This window comes from Rana temporaria, chromosome 5 (genome assembly GCF_905171775.1).
Source record: "Rana temporaria chromosome 5, aRanTem1.1, whole genome shotgun sequence".
Classification (NCBI taxonomy): Eukaryota; Metazoa; Chordata; class Amphibia; order Anura; family Ranidae; genus Rana; species Rana temporaria.
The window spans coordinates 114,250,017-114,267,467 of record NC_053493.1 but is presented as its reverse complement, the minus strand read 5'-3'; the positions used below and the strand labels follow the sequence as shown (position 1 = coordinate 114,267,467).

At 44.9% G+C, this 17,451-nt stretch overlaps 1 protein-coding gene across 1 annotated transcript in view; it reads left to right on the top strand.

Moving 5' to 3' along the window:
• The window catches only part of LOC120940273 (prostatic acid phosphatase-like), a 62,152-nt gene that overhangs the window by 26,885 nt on the left and 17,816 nt on the right, over positions 1-17,451 (top strand). Inside the window, exons 5-7 of the mRNA XM_040353032.1 lie at positions 8,260-8,358; positions 12,656-12,763; positions 15,884-16,016. Of these exons, the coding sequence (XP_040208966.1) occupies positions 8,260-8,358; positions 12,656-12,763; positions 15,884-16,016 (340 nt within the window). The remainder of the gene's footprint in view (positions 1-8,259; positions 8,359-12,655; positions 12,764-15,883; positions 16,017-17,451) is intronic.

The following is a 17,451-nucleotide window of genomic DNA, read 5'->3' as shown; positions in this document are numbered from 1 at the left end:
GATACCTAAACCTGCAGGCATCTTTCTGCTATAACCACTTAAAGTCCAGCAACATACCAGTACGTTGCTGGTCCTTGTTGGGCATGTATTGTAATGTTCATTTTTTTTTATTCAGCCTGTGAGCTGAACAAATAAAATAAATTGATCAGTAGAATACCACCCTGCATCCACCCACTTCTCATGATGGGCATACATTTTTTTTAACTGTGGTGGTGAAATCACCTCCTACAGCACTTGAGTCACTGATTTATCGTGAGAGCAAATACTGTTGCTGTCAAGATAAAGAAATCAGTGCTGCAGCTGAATGGTGTACCTGAAAAGCAAACAATGTTAACAATAAAACATTAACTCAATAAAACAACAATCTGTGCCAAAAAAAGAGTAAAAAATATATGCCGAAGCATTGGGGCAATCTGCCCCTAATGTTAAGGACAAATCGCCCCTCCACCGCTGCCCCATGCTCTTTTTTTAACTGTGATGGTGAAATCACCTCCTACATCGCTGTAGTCGCTGATTTACATATAGTGGGAGTGAATGTTGTTGCTGTCAAGATAAGTAAATCAGTGCTGCAGCTGAATGGCGTACCTGAAAAAAAATGGTTAACAATAAAACACAGTAAACAGTAAAGTATAAAAAAATTACATACCTGAAAAGCAATCATGATAAAACATAGTAACAATAAAACATTGCAGTTAAGCATAGAATACAGTAAAAAAAAAAAAAAGCAGAACAATAGAGAGAGAATAGAGGGATAGAGAGAGAGAGAACAATAAAACTACAACTATTTTTGTCTTTTTTATTTTATTTTTATTTTTTGATTATTCTTTTTTACTTTACTTTTTATTTGATTTATTTTTACAGTTTTATTTGTAACTTTAATGGTTCGGTTACAGGTTTGGGTCTCTCAAAATGTGATGGCATCTTTGGAGACCCAGTGAAAGTGTGTTCTAGTCTGTGCAGTGCTGTACCCTGCGCTAATACACCACTAGTGTGTGGTAGCATTCAAAACATTCACTGCTGCAAAGACCAGGTTGGTCAGGACAGAAGGGATAATAATAGCGGGTCTCCCGCCTATATCCGCGTTTCCTACAGGCACAACATTTTCTTTGGGGTGATCGTTGGGTAGGGGTACCAGGGAGGACATATGGGGAAATGCCTCTCATGCAGCCAGCTTAATGCATTGGGAAGGTGGGGCACAGCACCTTCTGGAAACAGAAGGGCTGTGTCGATCTCTTCCTGGAATTTAAGGAGGGATCCAGTTCATCCTGATGCTTTCTATAGCACATAAGCGTTCAGCAGAGCCAATTGGAATAAGTATACAGACACTTTTTTATACAGCATCTGGCCTTACGGGGAATTAAGTATGGCACCATCAACTGGTCATTGAGGTTCATCCCTCCCATATTAAGGTTGTATTCATGGACACAGAGAGGTTTCTCCAGACCAGTCGCCGTTTGAATTTGGACCGCCGTGTCTGCGTGAAGGGAGGGGACAGAACGAAAACATTCCAATTATCCCACAACTTCACTGTGAGCAAATTATTACTTCTCAAGCAGGCTCTCTCCCCCAGCCTAAGATGGGAATATACAAGCTTCTGGGGTAAGCACCGGTGATTAGATAACACGGTGCCACATGTGCCAATTCCATGATCAAACAAGTGACTAAAAAGTGTCACAAATAATTGTCCACATACAAGTGGTACCCCTTTCCATATAAGGGTGACACCAAGTCCCACACAATCTTACTAGCGCTCCAGATGTAGTCTGGGCAGTTCTCCGGCTCCACATGACTATCTTTTCCCTTGTAAACTATAAAACTATATGTATAGCCTGTGGCCCTGTCACAGAGCTTATACATTTCGACCCCATCGTCCCTAATTGGAAAAAGAAACTTGCTGAAAATGAAATTTCTCCCCCTATTCCTTTACATCTTTAGGAATTCCCCAGTTTGCATACCTCAGACCAGGCCCGGACTGGGACAAAAAATAGGCCCGGGCATTTTAGACTGAGCAGCCCGGGTGGGGGGGGGGGGGGGGGCGGTGCAGCTGCACTTTGCGGCGGTTAATCATGAGATGTGGGGTTCCAGCACCCTGCACCTCTGGACCCTTTACATTACACAACACCCTGGACCTCTGGACCCTTTACATTACATAGCACCCTGCACCTCTGGACCCTTTACATTACATAGCACCCTGCAGCTCTGGACCCTTTTACATTACACAGCACCCTGCACCTCTGGACCCTTTACATTACATAGCACCCTGCAGCTCTGGACCCTTTTACATTACACAGCACCCTACACCTCTGGGTCCCTTTACATTACACAGCCCCCTGCACCTCTGGGCCCCTTTACATTACATAGCCCACAGTTTGTTACACAGACACCCCCCTAACAGTTCTGGACCCCCTGCATGTTACACATACCTCCCTACAATGCAGACCCCCTCCCTACAGTGCAGACCCCCCTACAGTACAGACCCCCTCCCTACAGTACAGACCCCCCCTACAATACAGACCCCCCCTACATTTCAGACTCCTCTTACAATACAAAACCCCCCCTACATTTCAGACCACCCCTACAATACAGAACCCCCCCCCCCCACAATACAGAAACCCCCCTACAATACAGACCCTCCCTTCAGACCCATAATGTACCTCATATCCGTGCGCGACTGCATGTCGGGTTCCCTCCCTCTGTGTAGACATAAAGGAGGCGACTTCACTCTGCGGCTCCGACTCGCAGCTGAGAGTGCACTGGGGGGCAGTGGTGTATTTAGGTTTTGTGCTGCCCTAGGCCTGACTAAACATGTGCACCCCCTAATTTAAATATGACCTACCCCTTTCTGTCAATGCCACGCCCCTTCATGTTTAAAACCTGCCCTATCACCTGCAAATCACACCTCTTCCTCTTAAGGATCCACCTTGATGGCACAATATAAGTACGTAAAATGAAATAAATGAATAACTAGTACAGTGATAGGGCATATTTTTACCACTGATCACTGTATTACTGTCACTGGTCCCAAAAAAAGTTACAGTGTCTGATTTATCCACCACAATGGCCCAGTCCCACCATGTACATGAAAGAGTAAAGCCCAGGTATCCATAGTGTAAATTCATATAGTAGGAAGCGCTTGTAGCTTGGGAACAAGCAGTTTTATATGTGAGTAGCAGCTACTTGTAATGGGAGCAAGTGCTTTGTGAATACTGTTCTTGCCTCTCAATGTTACATCGGCGTAGCGCATATGAGATGCGCTACGCCCGCACAAATATACGCCGCTCTACGTGAGTCCGGGCCATGGTGTTTTTATCATCAAAGAGATAGGTGACAGGCAGGGACAGAAGCTATCAGACCCAGTAGCAGCTGGTGCTCAAAATTTTTAGAGGGGCGCAAACAAACTGAAAAATACTGAAAAAAAAAACATCAAATGCAGCCGCTGTGCCCATCAAATGCAGCCGCTGTGCCCATCAAATGCAGCCACTGTGCCCATCAAATGCAGCCACTGTGCCCCATCTAATACAGCCACTTGTGCCCAATCAAATGCAGCCACTGCGCCTATCAATTGCAGCCGCTGTGCCCATCAATTGAAGCCACTGTGCCCATCAAATGCAGCCACTGTGCCCATCAAATGCAGCCGCTGTGCCCATCAAATGCAGCCGCTGTGCCCATCAAATGCAGCCGCTGTGCCCATCAATTGAAGCCACTGTGCCCATCAAATGCAGCCACTGTGCCCATCGAATGCAGCCGCTGTGCCCATCAAATGCAGCCGCTGTGCCCATCAAATGCAGCCGCTGTGCCCATCAATTGAAGCCTCTGTGCCCATCAAATGCAGCCACTGTGCCCATCAAATGCAGCAACTGTGCCCATCAAATGCAGCCCCTGTGCCCATCAAATGCAGCCCCTATGCCCATAAAAATGCAGCCACTGTGCCCATCAAATGCAGCCATTGTACCCGTCAAATACAGCCACTTGTGCCCCATCTAATACAGCCATTTGTGCCCAATCAAATGCAGCCACTCCTGCCCATCAAATGCCATCACTTTTACCCCATCAAATGCTGCCACTTTTACCCCGTCTAATGAAATCACTCATGCCCATCAAATGCTGCCAGCTGTGCCCATCAAATGCTGCTACTGTGGCCCCTGCCTGCCCGGCACTTATTCCATCTCAGGCAGTGGGTGACGGTGTCGAGCTGTGGGACAGCTCCTGTGTCCTCCATTCTTTGCTCTCCTCTGTTGTTCCATTGCATCCAATAGGAGCCAATCAGGTAACGGGTATTAGACCCACGCTACCTGATTGGCGGAGAGGCGGTTCAGTGTTAGAAAAGCAAATATTAATTTGCTTTTCTAACACATCTGGGTGGACTGCAAGAACAATGCTTTGTGCTTGCAGTCCTCCTTTTTGAAGCCTGTTAGAGCCTACGGCTCTAATCAGGTGCTTCAAAAAAACACCCCTGCTGATGTAATTCAGACGCCCGGCATCAGAAAAGAGGCCGGACGCATGAATAGGGGGTGGCAGCGGCAGCCATGGATAGATTCATGCAATGCATGAATCTATCCATTCTACATAGAGGGGGTGGCTGTAGAGAGGGGGCAGTGCCCATGTACCCTTAATGGACGGGACACCTCAGACCCATGTGGCATTTAATTGCAGCTTTTGTCCATGTCTGCACCAACAGGGACATTGCTGGAGCCATGTGTTTGCTGGGGACAGACCTATACAGCATGGATTGGAGCCATAGGAAGTGCTCTTAAAATCCTCCTCAGCTCTGTGCTAGCTACACAGGTCTGACTGACAGGAGGTGGGCAGAGACAGGAGCCAACAGCTAGGGTACATTAAACTCCTCCTTGGCTACATCGTGCCACACAGGCTTGGCAAGTAGCAGTGGAACTAGCACTTACATTTGGGAGGAGGATGCAATAGTGCTTGCTGGACGTGCAGGTCTGCATGTAAGTTCCCCTCACTCTCTCATCCAGTCCACAGAGCCCGGGCAGGAAGGATGGTGCGGAGGAAGGTGGGCGGAGTATTAGGCTCCGCCTCCGGCAATTGTAGTGAGTGCGGCCAGCCTGGACAATCACCGCCCAAGTTTTTTTCACGGGGTTCGGCTTTAAGACACAGCACTGCTCGGGGGGAGACATGCCATGCCACCCGAGGGCCGTCGCGGGCCACTCGCGGGCCACTGGCGGCCCGCGGGCCACTCGCTGGCCAATGGCGGCCCGCGGGCCGCCGCGGCCCACCGGGCATATGCCCGGTATGCCCTATGGCCAGTCCGGGCCTGCCTCAGACTATCTTCCAGTCCATTGATAGAGTGATTTCAGACTTCCACTGGGGTGGGGGGTTGCCACGCATTAGATTGCAAGTGTTACAGCAGCCCTGGAAAAAAGGGGGGTTGGCGGTACCCAATTTTGTTAGATATTTCTCAGCGGGGCAGTTGGTTTTTGCACATAGATGGCTGACTCAACCAGATGATGATGCTGTGGTAATTTTGGAAGCTGCAGTAGTTGGTTCATATGAGGCTCTGTCTGGCCTGTTATACAGGGGAAGAGGGGATCCCTATCCCATAACGGGGTCCATGCGCTCAGTCATCAGAGCATGGGGCTTGTCTAGAAAGTCTGCAATTCAGGGTGGGGTAGTGTCACCCTATAATCCTTTCTGGCGCAATCCAAGCTTATCTCACTTTTTTGCATATCCAGATCGAATAGTCTGGACCAGATATGGGATTAAAACTGTGGGGGCGGTGGTTGGAAATGGGGTGTTGTTGACAATTGATGTGCTCAGAAGTAAGTACCAGCTCCCTAACTCGCACCTGTTCTGTTTTTTACAGTTCAGGCATGCTTTTTTGGCCCAGTTTGGGTCCTTCACCCTGAATGTGCGGGCTGGTGACCTGGAATCACTGCTCAGGGACAAGGACCTACCCAAAGCCTTGTCTACTATATACAAGGAATTATTCACTGATACTACGAAACTTGTTGCATCCTGTCGTGCTGCCTGGAAGGTAGATTTCCCGAAGCTTGACAATGATGATTGGGGTGATATCTGGAGCACCACGTTTGCCAGACTGGTGTCTGCGCGTGATCATCTAATACAGTTCAAATTTCTTGTTAGGATATACCAGGGCTCAAAATTTCAAGTCTTGCGCTACTAGCCAGGTCTTAGGAGTTACTCGCCACCAGCTGCCCCACCCAACCCCTACTCTGCCCCATCCCGATTCTGCCCCTAAACACGCCCTCAGAAATATCTCATGAAATTACACTGCTAAATGTTTTATGCAAAATTAAGTTACAAAAATAAATATTAACAACTTTATCAGTGCCCAGGAAAGCAGCCTATCAGTGCCTCCTCACCAGTGCCTATCAGTGCAGCCTGATTAGTGTCCATCAATGCAGCCTCACCAGTGCCCATCAGCTCAGCCTCATCAGACAGGAAAATGTGGTTGGTTAGCAGGCTGGTTAGTAAGTTAAGAAAGGAATTTCTCTGGTTTTGTTTTTCCTCCCCCAGTACACCTCTACCTCCAACACCTCCCCCGGTACACCTCTACCTCCAATGCCTCCCCCAGTCCTCCAATGTGTCCCCCCTCCCCTAGCTACCTCTAATTCCTCTTCCCAGCATATCTCTGCCTCCTTACGCCCACCTTCCCAGCACACCTGTGCCTTTAACGACCCTCCCACCCCCCAGCAGGGTTGCCAACTTTCAGTAAATTTACAAACAGTTTGTAAAATCCATAATTGTTGCATCTGTTCATGAATGTCAGTGACGGACATGCAGCCTACATGTCCGTAATGGACATTCAAGGACAGATGCAAAAAGTGCAGTTTTACAAACTGTTTGTAAATTTACTGAAAGTTTGCAACCCTGCCCCCCAACACACCTGTGCTTTTAACGACCCCCCACCACACCTCGTCTTCCAAACACCCCTCTCCAGCACACCTATGCCTCTAACCCCCCCCCCAATCCAGCACATCTTTGCTTTCAATCCCCCCCCCCCCCAATCCATGATACATATGCCTCCAGATCTGTCCCCTCCCCATCATACCTAAACCTCCAATTCCACCCCCCCCCCACTCTATCATACCTAAGCCTCCAATTCCACCCCCCTCACTAATCTGTTATACCAATGTCTCCAGTTGCCCCCCCCCCCCCCCCCACCAATCTATCATACTGTATGATAGATTTGGAGATGGGATGGAATTGGAGGCATTGGTATAACAGATTGGGGAGGGGGTGGAATTGGAGGCTTAAGTATGATAGAGTGGGGGGGGGGTGGAATTGGAGGTTCTATTAACTCTAACCCCAATCCAGCACATTTAGGCTCTCAAGGTACAGTAACAAGGTAATGGTATTCCTTGGAATGGTTGATGCTATAGGTGTTTATGTACAGTGTTCAAATAGAAGTGCAATAAAGTGTTTCCCCAGGGCAAAGCAGTCTGTACACACTGTCCCAGTAGAGAAACAAAGGAAGGTTTGCAAAGGTGGGCAATTGCCCTCTCACCAACGAGCAGGCCGATACAATGCCTTCTGGACAGCGACTCCCGGAAAGACGTCCTTGTAGCAGATCACAATCGTCTGATGCAAAGTAGGGAGAGCGGGTTGTCAGACTGCCGAGATGGTGCTGGATAGATGTCTGACGAACAGCAAGCAGTGCTAGGCCCTTCTCAGCCGGGTTGGGATGTTGTACTTCATGTGGTAGGCCACGACCCCTCTCTCCTTGTACGTAGAGGTCCATCACACACAAGGCCCCGGAAGGAAGAGAGCATGGGGCAGGTCTTTGGCCTCTTTTGTAGCTCTTCCCAGCAATCTTGTGGATGGTAGTAAAGATCCCTGGGATATGTTGTCCAGGTGTATATAGATGTGAGGCGATTGCCATTCTGAGGAACTATCAATCCCACAATCCCTTTGATTTGGTGCACAAATATGATGTCAGTTAGTGGTGCTGAGCACTAGAGGGACAATACGATACATGGAGATGATCAGGAATCACTGTACTCTGCAATTGTAGTTCACATTGCTACACAACATTTAGCAACATGCATATTGTGGGAGTACCTGCTTACACTGTTCGGCAGAAAATAGTATGCAACAGTTCCAAAGTATTTTTTTGACAACATCTTATCTGTGTAATATGTTGGACCTACCAGACATTGATTTCAAATCTAAGTAGCTGGTAGGAACATATTTTCTTGAGATTTCCTGAACTCATACTTAAAAATAATATTTTTCTTGAATGTTGCAGAGAATCTGATTTTATTATCTTGATTTCAGATGCTTTTCATATCTACAGACAGCTGCCCAAGATTTGCCCAACTTGTAAATGAAACATGTACATCGGAAAGGTTTAATGAACTTACAAAGCCCTATGTGGTAAGGTTATTTTTCATTGGTAAGAAATTAAACATTATGTGACTGCTTTACTAAACTAGTAGTAGTTTTCATCCAAGTTTGCGTTTCCTTCAAATAGCCATGATAGTAGCCACTCCCGTGTTCTATTTTACATGTTTTTACTTCCCATAAACCTGATGAACACAGGCAAAAATTAAAATAACGCCTTTAAAAAAATAGTCTAATGTTTCCAACAGTGCTGTCAGTTAAACGCGTTATTAACGGCGTTAACACAAACCCATTTTAACGCCGTCAATTTTTTTATCGCGCGATTAATGAGGTTCACCCTTTAAAACATTTTTTTTTTTTGTCAGCACGTACCTCTTAATCCCGATTTTCACCTGACGGCGATCCCGCGGGAGTGGGCGTTCCCAAGCACTGCCTGTGATTGACAGGCTTCCGAACGGCGCATACTGCGCGTCACAGGTTGCCGGAAAAACCCGAACGTCGGTGCGGCTCTATACGGCGCATGCGCACCGACGTTCGGGTTCTGTCGGCAACCTGTGAAGCGCAGTATGCGCCGTTCGGAAGCCTGTCAATCACAGGCAGTGCTTGGGAACGCCCACTCCCGCGGGATCACCGTCAGGTGAAAATCGGGATTAAGAGGTACGTGCTGACAAAAAAAAAATGTGTATATATATATATATATATATATATATATATAAAGAAATATAGTATTTGGAATGAAAACGTAAGTCCAAACAGTTAAAAAATAATGCAGTAATGAATGTGTTCTTCAAAGACTTATTATTGTGATTAATCGTGAGTTAACTATGACACTAATGCGATTAATCGCGATTAGAAATTTTAATCGCTAGACAGCACTAACCAATGTTATGTTTACCTACAAGTTTAATCCCTTGGAGCCAGCGCCTCCCGGCCCTTAAAGGGGTTTAGGATGCTGGAAGGCAGCGTGGGGTTTATGATCACGTGACCACCGTGATTAGCTGTCACAGCGGTCACATGATCAGAAATCTCCCAATCGCAAGAAGGCGTTAGCTGTTCTCTTGGTACAGCTGTATTCCACCAATTCACGCAAATATGTGGCCACTCTGTGCCAAGGCCCACCCCCCGAGAGGCCGCATATTTGCATGCGGACGGCAACAACAGGCTAAGAGAATTGTGTAATGCACTCGGCACTTGAGAGCTGCGCTGTGGACGTCTTTTGTCTATAGCGCAGATCTCAAGTGGTTAAGGAGCGGATAGCCACCATGGCCTTAACAACTGATGAGTCATCAATTCTCAGCGGGGTTCCCTGCTGACAGTTAAATGTAAAAAATAAATAAAAAATGCAGTGGAAAAATTAAGAACAAAAACGGTGTCCCCCCCCATCAATACCAGGCCTGGTATGGACTTTTAGGGGAACTCCGACATCAATTTGTTTTATAAAATGGCGTGGGCCCCCCCCCCCCAAAATTCATACCAGATCCTTATCTGAGCAGGCAGCCCAGCAGGTTGGGAAAGGGGGGGAAAAAGCAAGCGCCCCCTCTCCTAAACCATACCAGACCACATGCCCTGAACATGGGGGGGGGGGGTGCTTTGGGGTAGGGGGTCTTCTTCCTCACAACCCTGGCTGGTGGTTGTGGGGGTCTGTAGGTGGGGGGCTTATCGGAATTTGGAAGCCCCCTTTAACAAGGGGGCCCCCAGATCCCCCCGTGTGAATGAGTAGGGGTACGTAGTATCCCTACTCATTCACCAAAAAAAAATGTAGTGTAAAAAAAACACAGTGGGCAGCTTCTGACAGGTCCGTCATATAAATAAGAATGAAAAGGTCATCCATAATAAACCAACAATATTCCAGAGCAGCGCAAACAAAATTTCAAAAATAGCGAAGAAACATTTTTAAATTAGTGGTTATTTAAACAGTAAACAATAAAAGTCCATATGAGTGTCACACGCCAGTGTCAAATCTTGTAAGCAACGTAACCAATGGGGCGTGACTGCGCAACAATCGGATGTGATAGTAAAAACGTACTTTTTAAGTTCTCTAATTGGTGATAGCGATAGATTGAGCAAGACATGTCCTTCTCCCTGCAGTGTCTTCTCAGAGCATGGTGGCTGTTTACTTCCTGTGAAGATTCTACCCAGAATTCTCTGCTTACTAACAACTTCCTGTACATACAGTAAATCAGATAAACAGAACTGAAGCAATACCAAAAAAGAACACTAGATGGAGCCTGCACTCCACATGAGATTGTCTTATGTAAATTACAAATCCTAAATGTAATTTCAACAACACAGATACAGGTAATCAGAATATAAATCTGGTGGACAGAACACACAATGCTTGCTTTAACTGAATAAATAATCTGGTGTTTGAAGTAATACACTATTGGAGGCTTTCTACATATACTTGCTGAGATCTAAAGTTATAAGTAAGGCGGAGTAACAATTTGGAGTTTCTTTAACCACTTCCCTACCGCCCATTGTCATATGACGTCCACAGATGGGATCTCCCATCCTGGGTGGACGTCATATGGCGTCTGGGCTTCCCGGCCGTCCAGAGGGGCGCGTCCCCCGCAGCATAGCGCGTGACCCGGTGCGCTTCCTCAGCGGCCGCGATGCCGCTATTGATCTGTGTTTGTAAACGCACAGATCCACGGTCTTGTCAGGTGAGGAGACCGATGTGTGTTCCCAGTACAGAGGAACACACATCAGTCTCCTCCCCTTCTGTGTCCCCTCCCCCTACAGTTAGAATCACACATTAGGTAATACATGTGCCGAATCGCAAAAAGTGCTCTGGTAAGGAAGGGGGTAAATTCTTCCGGGGCTGAAGTGGTTAAAGGAGATATGACATCTGTTTTAGGCACTATTGCCAACTCATGAGAATGGGTGGCAAATTGGTCTGGTGAGTGTTATTCCTGGGGAGAGGGGCTCTCAGTATCACTTTGGTGGAGGATTCAAGACTTCTTTTGGACTTATTCATTATGGCCCGGATTCACAGACTTATGAATAAATAGTTGTGGAATTAATCATATGAGTTTCCATTATTTCTTATGGGGAAATTTGCTTTGATATAAGAGTGCTTTGGATTACAAGCATGTTTCCACAATGAATTATGCTCACAATCCAAGGTTTTACTGTATAGTAATTAAGGCCTGTGCGCAGTGGAACACATTTATTTTATTTTTTTAAATGTCCCCCGTTGTAGATCCATCATCACAATGCCCGCTACCACCACTGTCACAAAAAAAATGCTCCTGACGCTGGCTCTCGCCGTCTAAAAAGTATCAATCGCTTATTTTTATCATTTGGAAAATCGTAATAGCAAGCATACGTGTATCTCTATACCTGTAATATTGCTATTTTGTATAATAATTGGATTTCCAAGGGCATTTCAAGACAAATGTTTATGTATTGCTTTGAATCCAGTAGGGAAGGGTTATGCCGCGTACACACGACTATTTTTCATGACGTGAAAAATGCAATTTTTTAAAATGGTCAATAAAAAACGATTGTGTGTAGGCTCCAGAGCATTTTTCTCAACATGAAAATTTTATTTTTCGCATCATTTTTCACATTGTCGTTTTTCACATGAAAAACGGTCGTGTGTGGGCTTTAACGATGGGAAAAAAATGCGCATGCTCAGAAGCAAGTTATGAGATGGGAGCACTCATTCTGGTAAAACTAGCGTTTGTAATGGAGCACATTCGTCACGCTGTAACAGACTGAAAAGCACGAAGACTGAAAAGCGCAAATCGTCTCTCACCAAACTTTTACTAACACGAAATCAGCAAAAGCAGCCCCAAGGGTGGCGCCATCTGAATGGAACTTCCCCTTTATAGTGCCATCGTACGTGTTGTATGTCACTGCGCTTTGCTCGAGCATTTTTTTTTCACAATCGCGTGTATGCAAGGCAGGCTTGATAAGAATCACATTAAAAATTAATTATTTTTTTCTAGGACATTAAAAATGGTCGTGTGTACGCGGCTTTAGACCCTTTGTCAGTTAATTGCTCTTTGCCCCATTGGGGAGATCTCTCCTTATCTTTTGTTGTCACTGTCGCAGGACACTCAGCAGGGACACAAACAGCAATAAAAAGGTCCTTTTTGGTAATGTTGGGAGGGCCAGAACCATTATTAGCTTTTAAATCTTCCTACAGTAGATTGGTCACAAAGTCGTCACAGAGACAGGAAGTGAGGTTAAATTCCCCCATTCTCCTGACAGCAATAATAACCTGAGAGTGTTCAAAACTATAAAAACAAAGTGGATTAGATGAGCAGCTGCATAACCAATACAATTCTCAAATGTATGTCTACTGTTGTTATTTTTAATACAGGAGTTTCTGAACATTTTACAAAACGAAACTGGCTACACATATGAACAATTAAATGGACCGGAAGGACGCAACACTTGGGCTATAATCCACGATATACTATTTTGTGAGGTAAATAAAAGTACATTGCTCTGACATCCAGGAGAAGAGAAGGGGGTAGCAGCGGGAGATAAGCTGAGCAACGCTTCCATGACCTGATCCAAGCACTGCAGGGGGAGGGGGGCTGAGTTCCCCGGCTGACAGCCAGAAGAGAAGGGGAGAGCAGCGGGAGATCAGCTGAGTGCTGAGCGGTGCTATAAGAAGGCACCTGATTAAACCAGATCACAGAAACACACACCTTCCACGCTATACAACACTGCAAAAGTGAGGATTCTAGCAGTTTAAACAAGGGCTTATTTTCAGGGTAGGGCTTATATTGCAGCCCTCCCCGAATATCACAGTAGGTCTTATTTTCAGGGAAAATAATGCAGAGAATGCATTAAAGGGGTTGTAAAGGTAAAAAAAAATTGTTTCCCTAAATAGCTTCCTTTACCTTGGTGCAGTCCTCCATCACTTACCTCATCCTTCGATTTTGCTTTTAAATGTCCTTATTTCTTCTGAGAAATCCTCACTTCCTGTTCTTCTGTCTGTAACTACACACAGTAATGCAAGGCTTTCTCCCTGGTGTGGAGAAAGCCTCTTGAGTGGGGAGGGGGCAAGCAGGATAGTCAAGACGCCCACTGACACCCAGCTCCTTTCTCTATATGCAAAGTAGAGAGTGTCCTGACACTCCTGCTCGCCCCCTCCCCCCTCAAGAGGCTTTCTCAACACCAGTGAGAAAGCTTTGAATTACGGTGTGTAGTTACAGACAGAAGAACAGTAAGTGAGGATTTATGGGGCACCTGGGAACAACCTAAGGGTGCCCATGCATTAAGCCCTGGGGATCATAATCATCCTGGTGCACTGCTAGTGTACATTCTGCAGGAGATTACAAACAGACAGATAAGTCTGTATTTTATTGCAGAAGAAATATTGCATGTCTCTTCTGCAATGTGGAGCCTGCCTGTTCACAATATAAACTTCCTTGGCTTCAGTTCCACTTTAATAATTGTAAAGTAAAATATATTCAGTTTTTGCTTTTGGGTTTAGATACACGGTAAACAATACCAAAAATTCAGTTATGTTAGTTTCTTTGGTGTGGCAGAGCGAGGCTCTATTCCTACATACAGTAAATCAGATAAACAGAACTGAAGCAATACCAAAAAAGAACACTAGATGGAGCCTGCACTCCACATGAGATTGTCTTATGTAAATTACAAATCCTAAATGTAATTTCAACAACACAGATACAGGTAATCAGAATATAAATCTGGTGGACAGAACACACAATGCTTGCTTTAACTGAATAAATAATCTGGTGTTTGAAGTAATACACTATTGGAGGCTTTCTACATATACTTGCTGAGATCTAAAGTTATAAGTAAGGCGGAGTAACAATTTGGAGTTTCTTTAACCACTTCCCTACCGCCCATTGTCATATGACGTCCACAGATGGGATCTCCCATCCTGGGTGGACGTCATATGGCGTCTGGGCTTCCCGGCCGTCCAGAGGGGCGCGTCCCCCGCAGCATAGCGCGTGACCCGGTGCGCTTCCTCAGCGGCCGCGATGCCGCTATTAATCTGTGTTTGTAAACGCACAGATCCACGGTCTTGTCAGGTGAGGAGACCGATGTGTGTTCCCAGTACAGAGGAACACACATCAGTCTCCTCCCCTTCTGTGTCCCCTCCCCCTACAGTTAGAATCACACATTAGGTAATACATGTGCCGAATCGCAAAAAGTGCTCTGGTAAGGAAGGGGGTAAATTCTTCCGGGGCTGAAGTGGTTAAAGGAGATATGACATCTGTTTTAGGCACTATTGCCAACTCATGAGAATGGGTGGCAAATTGGTCTGGTGAGTGTTATTCCTGGGGAGAGGGGCTCTCAGTATGCCCATGCATTAAGCCCTGGGGATCATAATCATCCTGGTGCACTGCTAGTGTACATTCTGCAGGAGATTACAAACAGACAGATAAGTCTGTATTTTATTGCAGAAGAAATATTGCATGTCTCTTCTGCAATGTGGAGCCTGCCTGTTCACAATATAAACTTCCTTGGCTTCAGTTCCACTTTAATAATTGTAAAGTAAAATATATTCAGTTTTTGCTTTTGGGTTTAGATACACGGTAAACAATACCAAAAATTCAGTTATGTTAGTTTCTTTGGTGTGGCAGAGCGAGGCTCTATTCCTATGGAATTGGATGTAAAAGGGACACAGAGTTTGCATATCTGAAGATTGCAAGACTACAGAGGGTAGATTCGAAATAGAAAAAACTGTTCTGGCAGTGTTCTCCAGGTTTTGCTAGTTCCGGATGGGACTCTGTAGTTTGGAGATCCCTAAGGCCGTGTACACACCAGCAAACATGTACGATGAAACCGGTCCGCCGGACCGTTTTCACCGTACATGTCTGCCCGGGGCTTTCTGTACGATGGCTGTACTAACCATCGTACAGAAATACGCGGGGCGTGTCCGCGGTGTCGCCGCGTCATCGGGCGGGCCTGCCAGTTAAATGCTTCCGCGCATGCGTCAAAGTCATTCGACGCATGCGAGGGATGGCGGGCGCTCGGACATGTACGGTAGGTCTGTACAGACGACCGAACATGTCCGAGCGGGCAGGATTCCAGCATGGGATTCCTAAGTGGACTTTTGTTTTGTTTTTTCATTTAATAAACGTGGGCTACCAGGCCCTTAACTATAAACACTTGTCTGATGTGGACTTACTACACAAAAATGCATCTATCACTGAGCCCATGTCACATTGGGTATATTAATTTTATTCTAAAACTAGGCAAGTGGCTGAAACGCACATCCAGAAGTTGTTTGACCTGGTGTGGAATTCCATTTACCAAATGTATTTGATCAAGAACATATCTCAAGTTTGCTGAATGGACAGTGAAGGAGCAGCAGTAGACTGATGAGGTCATCCTTCTGCTTCTTTTTCCTGTCAATATGTGCAGTGCAGGAGAGTCCAATTGGCTGAGATGGTTGAACCTACCTCTAAAACTGGGTACTGGAGGCAATTTACAGCACACAGTAGTTTTGACAGCACAATTAATAATGTGGAATATATGTTCTTTTGTTAAAGAACATTAATTGTTATCAAAGTGTTATGGGTAAAGTTCTGCTTTATAACGTCTTAAACATTTATTTCAGAAAGTTCACAATTTCACTTTGCCTAATTGGGCAACAGATACGGTACTGGAAAATCTTCTTCACCTGTCAGAAATATCCTTGGCTGCTTACTTGGGCATGTACAAACAACATGAAAAGTCTAAGCTGATGGGAGGTAAGTGAACCTACTAATTTTATAAATAGGTACTGACTAGGGTAATAGTGAAAGCTGGCATTTTTTAATAATGGAAATGTGTTTTGAGAAATATGGAGTTTGTCATTCTATCTTTCAATTTCCCAGCTGCCAATGGCTTCAGCAGTTTCTAAAATATTGGCTATACACTAATAGATTTTCAAACAAGCATTTGTACAAATATTCCTATAAAAAAAATCCTCCAATTCCTTCATATGAAAGTACCTTCGATGATTAGACGAATTTCATTTGAAAGTACCTAAAAATGTTGTTTGTTTTTAACCCCTTCACACCTCAGGGTAAAACAAATCTTAATGCCTAAGCACAATTTTGCAACTTTGACATGTTAGTAAAACGGTACATATTACCACAACTACTTTGTGCATCCAGGTGGATCATACCAGGACAAATTGGCTTTCATTTGGTGGTAAATGGTAATGGATGTCTCCTGATATTTTTTTATTTAATTTTTTAAAGGAAAACTGGCCCAAAATAGTAAAAAAATAAAGTTTTTATTTTATTTAGCTGTATACTTCTTGCTCTTATCATAACTTTCCACCTAAGAACAACCTATAATAAATTTCCCTGTGCCTGATGATCGCAGCGATACCACATAGGTGTACAGTGGGGATCGAAAAATTGGGCATCCCAGGTAAAAATGTGTATTAATGTGCATAACGAAGCCAAGGAAAGATGGAAAAATCTCCAAAAGGCATCAAATTACAGATTAGACATTCTTAGAATATGTCAAATAAAGTTAGCAATAATTTCCATCATTTACACTTTAAAAATTACAGAAAACAAAAAATGGCGTCTGCAAAAGTTTGGGCACTCTGCAGAGTTAATATCTTGTACTGCCCCCTTTGGCAAGTATCACAGCTTGTAAACATATTTTGTAGCCAGCCAAGAGTCTTTCAATTCTTGTTTGAGGTATCTTTGCCCATTCTTCCTTACAAAAGTCCTCCAGTTCTTTGAGATTTCTGGGCTGTCTGTCACGCACTGCTCTTTTAAGGTCTATCCATAGATTTTCAATTATGTTGAGGTCAGGAGATTGTGAAGGCCATGGCAAAACCTTCAGTTTACACCTCTTGATGTAATCCCCCATGGATTTTGAGGCGTGTTTAGGATCATTATCCATTTGTAGAAGCCATCCTCTCTTTAACTTCAGCTTTTTCACAGATGGCATCAAGTTACCATCCAAAATTTGCTGAAATTTTATTGAATCCATTTTTCCTTCTACTCGTGAAATGTTCCCTGTGCCACTGGCTGCAATACAACCTCAAAGCATGATTGATCCACCCCCATGCTTAACAGTTGGACAGAGGTTCTTTTCATTAAATACTGTGCCCTTTCTTCTCCAAACGTACCTTTGCTCATTCCGGCCAAAAAGTTATATTTTAACCTCATCGGTCCACAG